Below are 17,238 nucleotides of genomic sequence, written 5' to 3'. Positions count from 1 at the left end.
GGTTAAAGAGTTAAACCACAATTCCATAACATACATTATCATTTCATTGCTGGGGTACTAATCTTGGGAAAAAATACCTTTGGGGTTTTATTTCTACTTTATAGATGAGCTGGTGATATAAATATGTATTTCTAGTCTAGTTGTTATTTGAATATCCAGTTTTCATCTTTATTGAAGGACAGGTTTTAATTATCCTTTGTTTCTGAAAGCATTTCTTTTAATTGAAATGATACTGCAAATACTGTTTTATTAATAAGTATATAAATCCAAGTTGCAAAGCAGTCAGCTGGGACAGACATGTATATTGGTTTTAAATTTTTCTGTGGCCTGATTTTGAGAGTATCTTTTGCTCCTCAGCCTTTTGAAAGTTCCGATTACCCTGCTTATTCAATGTTAATGATTAGGATAATGATGTTTAAGTGACAGCAATCAACCAAATGTCTGCTTCATTTAGAAGATCACCGCTGGTGGAAGTGTAAATTGGTACAGTCATTCTGGAGAGCAATCCCAGCGGTATTCAGTGAAATTAAATCCACTCAAACCATTCACCTCTGTGAAACTTTAGCACGGTGCATAACAAGGCCTGAACAAGGATATTTATCACAGTGTTGTTTGTAGAGTGGGAAGTTGGAGGCAACTTAGACGTCCATCACCAAGGGAAGAGACTCTGAAAATGGAGGATACATACTATTCAGCCATTAGAAGTGAATGACCAGAGGTACACATCAGTGTAAGGCTAAAGCTTAAAAACAACGTCAAGTTAAAAAATAAGTAACAAGTTCTTTAGTATGATATCATTTGTGCAAATTTAAAACATGCACACACATATAACAGCACCATATGCCTAATAAAGATACAGACGTGTCTGAGGACACCTCTTAGGCACATTAGATCGGGTTCCTGTGAGGCAAACCCAAACTAATGGGAGGAGTGGGAGAGGGCAGCAGGGCTGAAGCGGGGGGAAACATACAATGAAACAAGAGAAAAGTCAGACATGGTCCAGTACTGCTAATGAGGAGTATGATTAACCCAACCCCCTTTAGGGTCTAAACAAGGAAATGAAAATCAGCCTAGTTTACAAGTATTCCTTTATGTATTAGTTGCATTGTCTTTCGGGGCACTTGCTCCTGCATCTTTCGGGCGTGAGATCCCCTTTTGCCAGTGCCTATGCCTCGTTCTCCTCACCTGTAAAATATGGGTAACGATACCACTGTTCTGATGGTGTTGTTTGAAATTATGAAATAAAATATATGTAAAGCATTTAGCATAGTGTATGGCATGTAGTGAGCATTCAATAAATGTTGGATATTGTTGCTGTTATTATACTATTGCTATTATTATGTAACATCACTTTGAGCAAAGGTAGAGAAAAACGAGGCATTGTTTATTTCAGTTTATTATTTATTAGAAATTTGGAAGAAAAATTAATATTTGTCCTAGGAACTTTAAATCAAAAGGAATAAGTGGTAATGATAAATGTCAATTAGAAAATAAATTGAATTGCAAGAAAGAATGTGGATTGGATTCTAACACTATGTCAGTGTTTCCGGAAGTCGTTTAATGATTGGAATCCCCTGAAAACCTGAACAAAAAAAAGGTACATTCTAGGGACAGTAAAAAGATCAGTGGTTGCCAGGGATTAGGGGGGCTTGAATAGGTGAAGCACAAAGGGCAGTGAAGCTACTCTACACTATAACTGTGGATACATCTCACCGTACATTTGTCCAAACTCCCAGAATGTACAACACCAAGACTGAACCCTAATGTAAATTCTAGACTTTGGATAATAAGTGTCAATGCAGCTTCATCAATTGTAACAAATGTACCACTCTTGTGCTGAATGTTCATGATGGGGAGGCTGTGGGAGGTAGGGGTGAAGGAGGGGTCAGGCGGGTATATGGGAACACACTGTGCTTTCCACTCAATTTTGTTGTGAGCCTAAAACTGCTCTAAAAAATAAAGCTATTTTAAAAGAATCTATTAAACTTTTTTAATTAAAAAAAAATGAATAAAGTCCCCAGCTTCATCCCAGACTTACCAAGCCAAAAGGAACCTGGGAATCTATTTATAACAAGGTGACAGCATAATTCTTATGCTCAAGCAAGTTTAGGAAACTGCACTAAGGCTATGTTTCTTTGAAATCCAAGGAGACCAGACATTTTGCTTACATGCTGTCTCTGTTGCTGGCATCATCTCTCATCATTCTGTAAAAGCAAATGACTACCTTCCCCAGCATCAGATCTTCCCTGGTTGTCCAACCATATCCTCTTGGACCCATCTTTCATTTTCCATGACCTGTTAAGTCACAAGTCCTGTTAAGCTTTACTTTCAGAATTTTGTTTCTACCTTTCTAGTCTCTGTCATAGGAATCTTACTAAATTACCATATTCCTAAAAGGCACTACCCAAAACACTCCATGGGCTTCCCAACCTGTTCAGAAGTAAAAGAGAAAATTCTCACTTGGACCACTCTCTCCTCATTGATCCTAGGTATAGACTTCTGTTCATACCTGTCTCCCAGTCAAAACTATCCTTTCTGCTTCACTCTGGTTTTCCAACTATTTTATTTGTTTGTTTGTTTGTTTGTTTATTGGCTGTGTCAGGTCTTTGTTGCGGCATGCAGGATCTTCGTTGAGGCATCAGGGATCTTTTGTTGCGGTGAGAGGTTCCTTTGTCATAGCGCGCAGGCTTCTCTCTAGTTGCAGCGTGCAGGTTTTCTCTCTTTAGTTGTGGCATGTGGCCTCCAGGGTGCGTGGGCTCTGTAGTTTGTGGCAGGGGAGCTCTCTTGTTAAGGTACACAAGCTCAGTAGTTGTGGCACAAGGGCTTAGTTGCCCCAAGGCATGTGGGATCTTAGTTCCCTGACCAGGGATAGAACCCCTGTCCCCTGCATTGGAAGGCAGATTCTTTACCACTGGACCACCGGGGAAGTCCCTCCAACTACTATTAATACCTTTCTTTCCACATCGTGTTCCATTTTTCTGATATCTGTAAGATTCATTATTTGTTGTTTGACACATTTTTGTATTTTATCCTATTTTATACTATGTTCTATTGTGCAGGTCAATGAAAGTTCCTGAAGGACATATATGAGGGTGAGTCAAAAATTATCCACACTCCAGTTATATTAAAACTTCCATAAATTCTACAGCCAGAGTGCGGATAATTTTTGACTCACCCTCGTAGTATCCTCTTAGATGAATGGATGAATTTATCAAATAGTACTATTTCTGGGGTGCAGTACACTTTCTCTTTGAGAAAGAAGGCTTGCGTAGTCTGGTCCATGAATGATGAAGGCAGTTGATATTTAGAACATTGAAGACCAGTTCTAGACATTTTCCTGTTTATTTCCCTTAGCTTTTCTCTGTAAAATTGTACCATGAAATGACCGTTTATCCTTTTGCTTTCAACCAAATGCCAGTTCACTGTAAATAAATTCCCCTTTCAATGAAATAGCATGTGCCTACAGACAGTGACTGTGGTGTCAGAAGCTGAAGTTGGAACATAGAGTCTGACAAAGGATTTTGTGCTGTTTTCAACAGCAAGTGGCTCTATAGGGAGGTAGTTTGATGACTTCAAAAATTTCACTTTAAGAGATATTTCAATGATTTGGAAAACCAAGATGGGATCTATTTTTTTTAAATTAGGACTTTCCTGGAAAATCTAGAATGGTATCCACCATGTTCTTTGATGACTCACACTATGTTAGAATTACAGAGGTCATAAAAGTATAAGGCATGAAATGTCCCTGCTATCGAGGAGTTTATCATATTATTGGGAAGATAGGGCGTTTAGAAAGAAAATATAATTATAGGGATTTTGGTAAACAACACTAAAGAAAATAAAATCCTGCAATAATTTTCACCAATAGAATGTGTCAATGCTTTGTATATGGTATTTCAAATCCTCACCAATCATTTATAGAGGGATTATCATTTCCAGGTTGGAGATAAGAAAATGAAGCTCAGAGAAGTTGAGTGACATGCCCAAGGTCACACAGTTGGTAACTTGTGGAGGGTGGATTTGAACCCAGGTTCTATCAGGCTCCAAAGCCTGTACTCTTTTTCATTCCAGTGTTGACCTATCCTTTCTTCTTCTGTACCACAGCAGATCTGCAAAGTGATGGTAAAATTATTATTGTTCCTAATTTAAAACATGCATGCAAAGAACCAAGACTGATGAGATTATCAGGTTTCCATCTTTTTCAAAATTGTCTTTAAATCTGTTATAATATTTTACACATCAAAGAAGGAAACAGGTGGCACTAAAGATAGAATGTTACATTTCAACTGCCCGCTACTTTCTTGGGTCTCATTTAATTAAATTGTTTCTTTCCTCTTGCAGGCAATTACATGAAACTAGCAAGATGAATAAAAATAAACTGATTCATGATTTCCTGGAAGTAGTTTCAAGAGGTGATGTGGAACTCATCTGTGACCATATCACTGAAGTCCATTCCATCCTCGGGAACCTTGACTTTCAGCATCCAAAGACTGGGAATACACCTCTCATTACTGCAGCAGAAGAAAATCTAACAGAGGTAACATGTGGTGTCCTGGGGCCCATGGATACTCTTATAAACTAAGGATTCCATGAATGAGATGGTTAGAAATAGCATAATCACCTACTTCCATGAAAGAATTTCTGAAGGCACAAAGCAGGGGTGGTGGGGTGGCAACTGGAGGGAGGACTAGGAGACCCTGAATAATCTAGATATCACCATCTTTCATCATTCCTTCGCTCAGTCAACAGATCTTCCTGATATACCCGAGGCAATATACTAGACTTCATGATGGATACAAGGGTGGGTGAATCAAACACAGATGTTACCCTTGAGGAGCTTATGGTTTAGTGGGACCACATAATGAAGGCTGAGTTTTTTCCTCCTTTCCCACTCCCCACTTCCAGCCCCATCAGTATCTGGAAATTTGCTCCATGGTCTAACATATGCACAAAATCCTGAAAGTCGGACAAGAGGAGTAAATAAATAATAATAAGAGCTGAAAGGGCAGAAAATTGTCCTCTTTGTTCGTTTTCTATCCAGCTACAGGGCCTGATACATCTAAGTGCTTAATAAATATTTATTAAGTGGATAAACTAATAAATAAACAATCCATTGGAGTCTTACTGATCATTTATACCATTGAGTGTGGGAACTTAAAAGATCCTTTTAAAGTATGCAGGTGAAAAAAAAAAGACTGCAGGTAAAAGTGGTAGCAATATGAGCAGTTGGAGTTGGGGAGAACCAGCAAGGAGGAGGCTTCAAGGTAGAAAAGGGCTTAGAATGGGGAAACTGGGTGAAAAAGACAAATTTCACCCAACTGGATACCTTAGTGCCTCTACAAATTCTTGGGAGGCTAAATGCAAGTGGCCCCTCAACCCTGTTGGGTCACCTTTGCTTCCTCAATTACCCTGTCTCTCGACTATATTCTTAGCTGTGTTTCTATTTTGACTCCTTTCTATTAACACCTTTTAAACAAATTATAAAGTAGAGCATAAATGTTTTTGAAAAAGGATCATGTATGTACAACTTGAAGAAAAAAAATGACACTAACACCCTTGTATCTACCATCCAAGCCAAAATTTAGGACATTACAGTGCCTCAAAAGCCCTCCAAACGCTCATCCTGAACTGTGTCCCGCATCCTTCGTAATCATTGTCTTGAATTTCGGATATACACAGATAATACATTAATTCCTATTATACACTTAGAGATAGAAGCCACAGCAATCGTAGTACAGTGAATGGCCTCAAGGGCCAATTATGGTAGCTTTCCTCCCATACTGTGAATCTTGCCCAAACCCCATTAGCTGAATTCAGATGACCCACCTCCCCCAGGGGCCTGGGCAGAATGGTGACTTGGAGATCTGAATCCAAGTGAACCATGAAAGTGTGAGTCTCCCCCCTCCCCAGAGTTCACCAACATACTCATGTGGGTTGCTACAAACCCCAATCCCCTTTGAAGACAGGGCAGCTGAGGTTGAGGTACAGGGGGAGAAAGGAGTTAAGAACATGGTAAAAGAGAATAGCTCCAGGCCAGTAAAAAAGATACACATACTTTTTTTAAAATAAATTTATTTATTTATTTATTTATTTATTTATTTATTTATTTATTTTATTGGCTGTGTTGGGTCTCCGTTTCTGCTCACGGGCTTTCTCTAGTTGTGGCGAGTGGGGGCTACTCTTCATTGTGGTGTGCAGGCTTCTCATTGTGGTGGCCTCTCTTGTTGCAGAGCACGGGCTCTAGGTGCGTGGGCTTCAGTAGCTGCGGCACATGGGCTCAATAGTTGTGGCACACAGGCTTAGTTGCTCCACGGCATGTGGTATCTTCCTGCGGCAGAGATCGAACCCGTGTCCCCTGCATTGGCAGGTGGATTCTTACCCACTGCACCACCTAGGAAGTCCAAGATGCATATACTTTTGGTTTCCAAAAGCATGTTGCTCAACTAAATGAACTCCCAGTGTTTTTGGTTCATGCAAAGCCCTAGATCAGGTGGCAAGGTCATTGTTACTGACACCATCCATCTATTACAGCTTTAGGATCCCTCAATGACTACAGTCATATTGCTTTCTGACTGAAGCTGGGGTTTGTAGTCTTTGGTTGACTCAGGCTTAACTTTCACAGCAGGACTTTTTTTTTTTTTAAGGATTCCGCTTAACCTGAATAATTTGTTGAGCTGTTGTCATGACAAGATTTTGTAAATTTTCACCTGTTTTTAACATAAAAAGGCCAAGGGAGTTTTCTGGGGCAGTGGGGCTAATTACAAGAATTTGTCTAGATTTCTTTTTGTTTGTTTCTCTTTCTTAAAGGGTGACTGTCATCAGCATTGTAACCCAATTCAGGCCAGGAAGAACCTGAACACTAGTTAGTGCCTCATTTGTGGTTTACCATGAGAATTTGTCTGTTTCAAATTCCCCTAAAAGGGCCAGAGTTCTTTTTTAGTAGCTAAAACCCACTGAAAAAAATTCTAAAGACTGATTACCTGTCTTGTTCATTGTTGGAGTCTCAGCACCAAGGTCAGTTCTTGACACACACTAGTCACTCAATTCGTATTTGTTGAATAAATTATCCCTTTACCATTTTGAATAGAGTTTATTCTCTTCCTAAAAATATTTGTGGAAATACTTGCAACATTCAAGAATCTATAAATCTGAATTTGGGAGTTTTATATTCTAAATTATAGATAATACTAATAGGAGAACTTCAATGTTTTATGTGGGTTTAACATAAAATATTCACAGACTTCTAGTTAAAAATATAGTATCCTGGGGCTTCCTAGGTGGTGCAGTGGTTAAGAAACCACCTGCCAACGCAGGGCACACGGGTTCGATCCCTGCTCTAGGAAGATCCCACCAAAAAAGAAAAAAATAAAAAATAAATAAAAATATAGTATCCCTAAATTACCCATATCATGGAGACTTTTATTTCCTGAATTAAAAAAGGCCAATAGCAGTCACCGTCATCCGAATCAATCCTTCATTTTTATGCCTCTCTTATTCTCCTTTCTTGTATCATGAATCAGAGCTGTGTCCAACTAAAGAAGTTTTCTACCCAACCCAGAAGACACTATTGGTACTCAAAAAAGCTAAATAAGAATGCTGTGGTGTTGCAGGTTGTTGGATTTCTTCTGGAAAAGGGAGCAGATATCACCCTTTGCAATTACAGCAATCAAACAGCAGTCCATGTGGCTAATTGTAATGTCCAGAGACAGCTCTTGGCAATCAATGGTATCCAGGCTCCTGAAATGCAACTTCTACAAAGTTCATGGCAAGGTGATCTTGAACAACTTCAGCATTTGCTGGTCAGTTAATCTGATGTTTGCTTGTGTCTTTGGGTAGGTGCGTGGGTGAGGGGTGAGAAGGGAACAGACTACATAGGACTCCTTTTAAAGAAAAATAAGTTCTCTTCAAATGCAATCCCAGAAAGTTTCAGGCAGGAAATATGAGAAAGAAACAGGCTTAAATGGGACACTTGGGGTGGAAAGCAAGATAATAAAAGAACACAGCAACAGCCTATTTACACCTTCTTCCAGCTGGATGCGAGAAGAAGTCACATAGCACCCCTGGGAAATGATGTGCTCCCCAGGATGCCCCTAGAGAACCACTGTCAACTTGCTCAGAGGCGTTCCCTTGACATCATTGCCATTTGTACAATTGCTGTTTAGATCCCTTTGGACCATTTGCAGTTATTATCTTTATCCTGAAAAGGGAATCAAAGAGCCTGTGCTTTGCTTAATATTTAGTTGTGAGTAAAGTTAAGAGAATACAGTTTTAAATGCTGTCTTTTTAGGATATTGATCTTCTAATTTAGATTTTCTGCCCATAGAGACTCTTTCCCAAAGTTGCTTGCAAAACCTTACGCATAATCAAGGACATAAATTATTGGTGAATGGCAGCTTCTTACTCTTGGCATTTACCTTCAGAGTTGCTGTTGGATCACATGACCTTCCAACTGAAAGAAAATCAATTGCTACTAGGAAATAGTTTCTTCTATTCCCTTACAGTAGAGACACAAACAGATAAAGAAAAACTCTGGTCACCTAGAGTTCAAGGAAATAGACAACAAAATTCAAAGGATTCTAAATTCTTTTATTGTACTAAACAATAGTCTAAAATTGCCATATATCATAAACTGAGGTTTAGAAATGTTTTTGGAAGACACTAAATTTCATTGTAGTGGTATTTTCAACAGTTGTTTTAATTCAATGTCTGTTTTCATAACCACATTTTTCACTCCTCAAGATAAGCCTCCAAGTTTTAAGAAACTGGTACCTGTAACTGGATCCAGAGCTTAATCAACAGATGTTCTATTAATGTGCTATTGCAAAACTGTTCTCAACTCAAAACTGTCATGTTGGTTCTAACTAATAATAAACATTGATATAAGAGGTGGTTTCTTTTCAGAGACTAAAAGAAAAATACTAACTAATTAATTCCCATAGCACCCCTCTGAGGTAGTAGCATTATCTCTAGTCTGTCCCTGGAGAAACTGAGGTAGGGACACCGACTATAGTAACATGGCATAAAATGAAATAGAGATGGAAATTCATGAGTTACTTTGGTCTAGAAAATAAACAGTTTGGATAATTTGGCCTTCTAGCAGCTTCTCAGTTCTGAATTATCCAAACTAAATTTTACTTTCATTAAGACAGCATATAACATCTACATGTCCACCTCCATTTGACTATATAAATATGGTTAAATAAGCTACCTTATAATTGTAAATCATTCACTCATTCTATAAATGTTTACTGAGCATGTGTGAAACGCTCAGCTCAGTGCTTTTCATATTCTATCCTCAATCATCAAAACAACCCTGCAAAGAAAACACCATTATTCCCACTTTGCAACTGAAGACCCTAAAGTTCAGTGTATAGGGTTGCCAGATTTTACAAATAAAAATAAAAATACAGGACACTCAAAAAAAAAAAGGGGGGGGGGCATTTAAATTTGAATTTCAGATAAATAGCAAATAATTTTTTAATGTGATTATGTCCCAAATGAAAATTATTCATTATTTAACTAGGTGTCCCTTACTCCATCAGGGTGATTTTATTACCCTTTAACGGAATGTCCTTGATATAACCCTGTCAGGGAGGTTAAATAACCAATTTAAGGAGTTCAGATTCAAACACAGATCAGTCTGTCTCTCAGGCCTGTATTCCTTCGGTTAATTAGCTCCCTTTCAAGATACTGAGGAAGAAGGTCTTGAAATTGAGAATTTGGCCAAGCAATGAAAATGTGAAGATTAGTATTGAGACATGCAGTAAAGACATAACAGAAATAAAGTCTCATGTTTTTAAAGGCATCTGAAGAGTTCCTGGATATAAATTTCCCAAACCAACATGGCTTGACCCCTCTGATGCTGGCTGTGAGAGATGTGGACCTGTTTGAGAGTCTTGATATGTTAACCCTCTATAGACCTGCGGAGGTTCTGTCTGAGCTCCTCAGGCACCACGCGTGAGTATGGGTGGTCAGTCAGCACCCAAGGAAGGGTGTCTCTGCCATTGTTACTTACAAAGTCATTTGCAAACCTAGACATATAGATTGTTTTATATACATATATGTATAATTCTTTATATATATAAATGTATAGTGAATATATATTAAATGCTTTATATATATCACATGTATATAATGTGTGTATATATATATATGTGAAATGTACATGCATGGTCATAAAAGGGACTTCGAAGTTGCAAAGTGATGTAGAGATGTTAGCAGTTGCTATCCATTATTCTTATGATATTGGCCCTTTGTTTTATTGTTTAAATACTTACTCTTTTGGTAGTTCCAGGGAATGTCAAATAATTCTTGAGCATGCAGCTCCCTACCCCCAAAATGTTACTAATTATTCCAGAAAGCATTGTCAATTATCAAAAACAATTCATAGTAATGATTTCCGGTTATCTAAAAATTATGTCAGCATGCTCTTTTAGGAGAGGGGAAATAAACAATTTTTTTTTAATTAGAGGGTTAATAAACAGTCTTTCAGGTCAGAATTGCAGTTTCCTAATGCTGTTTGTTACCTATTTATCTTGTCATCAAATGAGAAAAGATGGCCAAAGCTCTTTCTCAGTATTTCACAGGAATTTTGTTTGGGAAATAAAAAAGGAAGAGGAAACTTCCAGAACAAATGTATAGTCGAGAACATGATCTATTCTTCAAGGATCAATTAGTATAACAGGATGAAGGTGGGAGTCTGAAGCTACCTCAAACTTTAGTGTTTAGCAATAGCGGAGGAGATTGTTAAAAATGGAGATTACCGGATGTCACCCTAGAGATGGTGTTTAATAGGCCTGAAGTAGAGCCCAGAATACAGAAGATCAAAGGATACCACATGAAGAAACACTAATCAAGGCAGATGAGCAAACAAGGTCCTAACAAGATAAGTGACTTGTTCAAGGCCACATATCAAGGTAGTGGCCGTCCATCGATTTTTGGCTAATTTTTTTGAATCATGACTTTTGATGGGAAAAGGGCATAGGAATATTGTTGCAGATCCTAAAACATTACCCTGTCCCATAGCAATAAAGACATTCAGCTTCAAAGGTGTTAGGTTGGAGACCATGGTCAATTCACTGCTGGACCCAGAATGTGACTAGTGAAGCAAGTTTGGTCAATGTTCTCCTTGCCATAACCTGTCAGTAGAGTTCTCATCATTTACCCTCTGGACCTCTCTGAGTTGATGTCTGATTCTAAGACCCAGTACAGCCTAGAGAGGAGATTTGTGCCCATGCAAGGAGCTCTAAGATCAGCCAGTTGGGCTTAATAAGCATAGGGCAAGGCAAAGAGGAATGAAAAAATCACGCAGAGAGAGATTTTATGATATGATCACGCCACTCAACCAAGAGCCTGTGAAATAAGCATATGAGTTTAATTTCAAAGTGAGATGCTAGGCCTTTATACTACTCTGAATGATAAAAGAGCTAGCTGTTAGCATTAGGAAAAAGAAATCTTGAGAATAAGCAGTTAGCTAAACCACTGGAAAGAAAAAAGCCAAACAAGTCAGCTACGTGGGGTGATAAGGCAACAGTTTATCAAAATGTTTTTATCTTTACTTGATTTATGCATTATTAAAGAATTATGAAACTTCCTGTCCAAGGTTGGAAATTTTCTGCCTTGGAGTGTTTTTAGAATTGGAGTGGCATAAGATAGCGTATTCCTCTCAGTTAAAGATCTCCAAAACTTGTCTCTCATACAACTTGAAGTCATTACCATTGTCCCCAAACTATATAAAATTACTTTTATTTATCTGATGTCAATGGTTTTCTTTTTCAATAGATTTAACTAAATAATCTTTGATGTTGATTCTATTCTTCCTAGAGATCCTAAACTCTGTGATTTTAGTGGAAAATCAGCACTACATTATGTGTCACAAATAGAAAGTTTCAGGAAACAGCAGTTGTTGGACATTCTAACGAATTCTATGCCAAAACCAGGTAAATATTTCTATTCCACTTTCAAAATCCTCTAACTACAAAAGCCCTATTAGAAATCTTTCCTCTTCTACATGGATTTGATGCATCCATTTCAAAAAATCAAGCTAAATATGTATACATGTATAACTGAATCGCTTTGCTGTGTAGTGGAAATTAACACATTGTAAATCAATGATACTTCAGTAAAATAAATTTGAAAAAAAGAAATCAAGGGAATGACTATTTATTGAGCAGGAACTTTGTATAAGACCCAAAACTAGGTACTCTGAGGCAGGCAAAGAAATCTAAGACATGGTCCAAACTTTTGAAAGTATTCAGTACAGTCAGGGATACATCACACAAGTCAGAGAAAGAGGTTGCTGTAAACTTGAAAGGGGAAGAAGGACTTACAGTGGATCTTGAATGCTAGATAAGATAGGAAGGGAGAGAAAAAGAGAGAAAGTTTGATGTAGGCAGGGAGAAAGAGTCTGAGCAAGACAAAAAAGTAAAAATAGAAAACAGCCACAGAGAAAAGTATAATGGAAAAAATGCCACTGGGCCACGTGTGACTTTGTGAAAGCTGCTTGACTTTATTGTTTGATTAGCTTTTTGTTGGAAGCCTCCAGCCAGGGAAAAGGCTATCCCCAGGAAGGTTTCATGGAAGAGGTGAGACTCAATCTTGTCCTTAAAAAATGATGAGATTTGATTTTGTGGGGCAGAGGTATCGTGCTAAAAGTGAGTGCAGCTTATCCCAGGAGCCAATGAGAGACTAGAACCAATGGTCATACCAGGGAAAAGGGATACAGAAGATTACATACATAAAGAAACTGGGCCCATTGAGGATTCATTAAATGTCAGGCTGAAGGACATAAATTTTTTCCAATAGAATAGAGTCAGTAAAGAGTTTTAGGCCAGGGAATAATGAAAGCCATGCTTTAGGAAAATTAACCTGTCATTGTGTTGGATGAATTCGAAGGAAGAGACTCATGCCAGGGAAGCTCTATTAAGAAACTTAGAAGTACCCACGTATGGTTATAAGGACAAGGAAAAGAATCTTTGGGGATGGTGTGTAGTGGGCCTGAGAGGTGCTGGGTATGGTGAGTCTAAGGGATTGTGAAAGAATTCACAGAATTTACTGATGTAAAGTTGATAGAGGAGACACAGAGACGAGGGTTGAGGGAGGTGAGTTAACCATGATTCCAAAGTTTCAGCCCTAGGAAGTGGGGAGATGGAAATACAAACAGCGAAAGAGGAGAACACTATGGTTTGGTGAGGATGTTGAAGGCAATAGGCTCTGAAACACTGCATTTCATGGAACCTTGGGACTTTCCAAGTAGCGATTTGCTGTAAGACAGGGCTTGTGGGAAAGGAAGGGTTGATATATTTCTTTGGGAGTTCTCTACAAGACTGTGAGGACCTGAGAGTAGGTAAGATCAATAAAGGATGATGGTGATAATTGATGATGGTGAGAAAACTGCAGGGGTTGGGCAGAGGAGCTGTGCCCAGAGTTAGAAAGTGCTGTGCACACAGGAACTCAGGGAATGAAAAAGAGAGGAGAACTGGAAAAGAATTGCAAGAAGGAAGGAGTGGGAAACAATGTCAAATTGGAAATTATAAAGCAGATGTGATAAGGAAGTGAGAGTTTCAGTGGCAGGGTAGAGGCAGAAGATAGATTGCGGAGAGTAAAGAAAGAAGATATGGTGAAGAAATGGAGGGTGGTTCACTTGCTCAAATTTGTTTCAGTTATAAGATAAATAGAAGAACCATTACAAGAAGAGGCTTTCACGGAAGCGCCCATGCTTATCTGAAGAAGTCAGGATAGCAGGAGAGGGATGCACATGAGAGCAATATTCCCCAAGAACTAACTGGGAATTCACTGTTTGGTGTTCAGAACTCTGTCAATTTAATGTGGCTTTAAGTGCTGGACAGGAGGTGCACTTGGAGCAGCTGAGAGCTTTTGTCTTTGGCCAACTATGGAGCAAATGTAATTTCCAACCTATTGTTAATTAGGGGTTACGCTTAGCAACTTTGTCCCTTTTTTAAAAAACAAACAAACAAAACCCCATTCATTCTGTGGATTCTTGTTGTCCTCGCCTCTTTTCCCATGAAAATTATGGCCAGAAGCTTCATCAGGATCCCAGACCACTATTTCAAGAAAATCTTAGGCAAAATGGCACTGATTTTAGAACCTAGAGCTAGATCTTGCTGTGAAATTGCTGGAGATATATCTCATCAAAACACATTATAATGTTTCTTTTGGCAGAAAGACATGCTGAATCATTGCTTGACATTTGTCATGATACAAACTCTTCTCCAACTGATATGATGACAGTTGCTAAAAACCAAAACATAATCTTGCAAAGCATCAGCAGCAGTGAGGTAAGATGCTCTCTTAAAAAACACAAACAGAAAAATGGATAACCTACTCCATCTGCATTTACTTCATTTACATCTATTTCATTTGTGTTGCTTGAATATTTATAACAATCATATATTACAAGGGTGAGTCAAAAATTATCCACACCTTGGCTGTAGAATTTATAGAAGTTTAGTATAACTCGAGTGTGGATAATTTTTGACTCACCCTCGTACAATATAGATTTAAATGTGATTATGAAAAAACTTAAAGCACAATTAATGACAGTGGCTCCTGAGTTTAATCTCAGGGCAGTAATTAGCTAGTCAATTCTGAGTCTCATGCATTGTTTTTGTGTGTGTGTGTGTGTATGTGTATAATACCACAGAATACTGTTGCAGTTGAATCCATACTAAATAATAAAATGTAGCTTGTCTTTATATATGTTAATGTGGAAAAGGAGAGGATCATTATTCTGATCAGGTCAAATCCATCAGAGGGTACCGCAAAGTAGGTGCCTCCTCTTGGCCTTGGTCATCACCTCCTGCCCATGATGAATGATTCCACAAAGTATAGTAACAATACTAGTAACAAATATTGTGACTCATAGAAAACTGCGGAGTGATTTTCAAGCTGTACAATAAACTGGTAACAGTGATTGCCTAAAGGGACAGAATTGGAGAAGAACTTTGTACTGTACACTCATTTGTACTTTTTGAATTTTTATAAAAAATAACATAGCCCAAACTGTTAAAAATATTACTACTCTATGGGAATTCCCTGGCAGTCCAGTGGTTAGAACTCAGTGCTTTCACTGTGTGGGCCCAGATTTGATCCCTGGTTGGGGAACTAAGATCCCTTATGCTGCACAGTGTGGCCAAATTTTAAAAAATTACTGCTCTATATTTTATCGGTAAGAAAGAATATGACCACAAAACTGTTTATTTCTAAAAGTTAATGAGGTATGGACTATAACACGTATAAAGAATATGAAGAGTTTTGGAGACAGTGGAGTAAGGCTTTTCAGTCCCTTTCTCCTTCCAAAAAATGATCTCAAAATAACAAGAAAACAAAAGACAAAAATTTAAGTAAAAAATTAGTTTGAAATAAGTATAGATTCACAAGAACTTGTAAAAATAGTACAGAGAGGTCCCATATAACCTTCATCAGCTTCCCTCCATTGGAATTACTGTCATAACTATAGCTGATTGTCAAAACTAGGAATCTTACCTTGACACAATACAATGAACTAGATTACAAATCTTACTTGGATTTCACTAGTTTTTGCATGCATTCCTTTCTCTTCTTCTGTTTGTGCGTGTCTATGTGTACAGTTCCATGACATTTTATCCCCTGAATTATCAACTGTTCTGTCACCACAAAGGAACTCTTACTACCCTCTTTTTTTTTTAATTTATTTTTTTGCTGTGTTGGGTCTTCGTTGCTGTGCGCAGGCTTTCTGTGGTTGCGGAGAGCAGGCTTCTCATTGCAGTGGCTTCTCTTGTTGCAGAGCACAGGCTCTAGGGGATCGGGCTTCAGTAGTTGTGGTGCGTGGGCTCAGTTGCTCTGCGGCATATAGGATCTTCCTGGACCAGGGATCAAACCTGTGTTCCCTGCACTGGCAGGCAGATTCTTAACCACTATGCCACCAGGGAAGTCCCTCTTACTACTCTCTTTATTGCCACATCCTTCCTGCTAACTCCTGGCAACCACTGATCTGTTCTCCATCTTTATAATTTTGTCATTTCAAGAATGTCGTATAAAGGAAATTATCATACATGTGAACTTTGGAGATTGGCTTTTTCTACTCAGCACAATACTCTTGAGATAGATCCAAGTTGCTGTGTGTACCAATGGTTTCTTTCTATTGCTAAATAGTATTCTATTACAATTATATTTTGTTCCACAGTTTATTTAGCCATTCACTTGTTGAAAGACATTAAGTTGTTTCCAGTCTGAGGCTATTACAAATAAAGCTATTATGAACATCTGTGTATAAATTTTTGTGTGCACTTATGTTTTCATTTCTCTAGGATACATGCCCAGGAGTCCAGTTAGTGGGTCATTTGGTAAATGTATGTTTAGTTTTTTTAAAAACTGCCAAATAACTTTCCAGAGAGGGTCTACCATTTTATATCCCCACCAGCAATAAATGAGAGATCCAGTTTCTCTACACCCTTGCCAGCATTTCGTACTATCGGTATTTTTTATTTTAACCATTTAAAAAAATTTTAACCAAAATAGGTATATGGTGGTATCTCATTGTGGTTTTAATTTGCATTTCCCTAATGACCAAAGTTGAACATTTAAAAAAATTTATTTGCCGTCAGCATAAATTGTTCAAATATTTTGCCCATTTTCTGATTGAATTGTTTGTTTTCTTATTGTTGGGTTTAAAGAATTTTTTATATATTCTGAATGTGTGACTCATAGATATTTTCTGCTAGCCAATGAGAAAAACTTGGGTTTTTTTTCACCTTTTTGACAATTCTTTTATCAAACAGAAGTTTTTAATTTTGATGAAAACCAGTGTACGCACTTTTTCCTTTATAGGTCTTAATTTTTATGTCTAAGAAGTCTTTTACTTGATCTGGGTCCTGGTTACATGAGCATGTTCAGTTTATAAAAATTCATGAATCTGTATACTTTTATATGTGCACTTTTCTGAATATATACTATGCTTAAAAGTAAATTGAAGGGAAGGGGTATGCCTTCAAATATCTGAGAAAGAAATATGACTTACAACCTAGGACTTTATATCCAGACAAACTATAAATCAAGTATTAGAGTTGAATAGAGACATTTTTCAGACATGCAAATGGGCAAACATTTTACATTTCATACACCTTTTAAGGAAGCTCCTATGTGCTCTATTAAATTAAGGGAATAAGATGAAAATAGAGGGGAAAATTGGATCCATGATTCAGGGGATCTCAAACCCAACACAGGAGAGGAAGTTATCCT

General features: G+C 37.9%; 1 protein-coding gene across 1 annotated transcript in view; it reads left to right on the top strand.

Annotated features, from left to right (window-relative positions):
• Positions 1–4,363: 4,363 nt before the first annotated feature.
• The window catches only part of MAP3K19 (mitogen-activated protein kinase kinase kinase 19), a 41,748-nt gene continuing 28,873 nt past the window's right edge, over positions 4,364–17,238 (top strand). Inside the window, exons 1-5 of the mRNA XM_057746750.1 lie at positions 4,364–4,537; positions 7,611–7,799; positions 9,803–9,957; positions 11,824–11,939; positions 14,182–14,297. Of these exons, the coding sequence (XP_057602733.1) occupies positions 4,364–4,537; positions 7,611–7,799; positions 9,803–9,957; positions 11,824–11,939; positions 14,182–14,297 (750 nt within the window). The remainder of the gene's footprint in view (positions 4,538–7,610; positions 7,800–9,802; positions 9,958–11,823; positions 11,940–14,181; positions 14,298–17,238) is intronic.

Source organism: Hippopotamus amphibius, chromosome 8, assembly GCF_030028045.1.
Source record: "Hippopotamus amphibius kiboko isolate mHipAmp2 chromosome 8, mHipAmp2.hap2, whole genome shotgun sequence".
NCBI lineage: Eukaryota > Metazoa > Chordata > Mammalia > Artiodactyla > Hippopotamidae > Hippopotamus > Hippopotamus amphibius.
The sequence above is the reverse complement of the archived record's forward strand: the minus strand, read 5'-3'. Positions and strand labels throughout refer to the sequence as shown.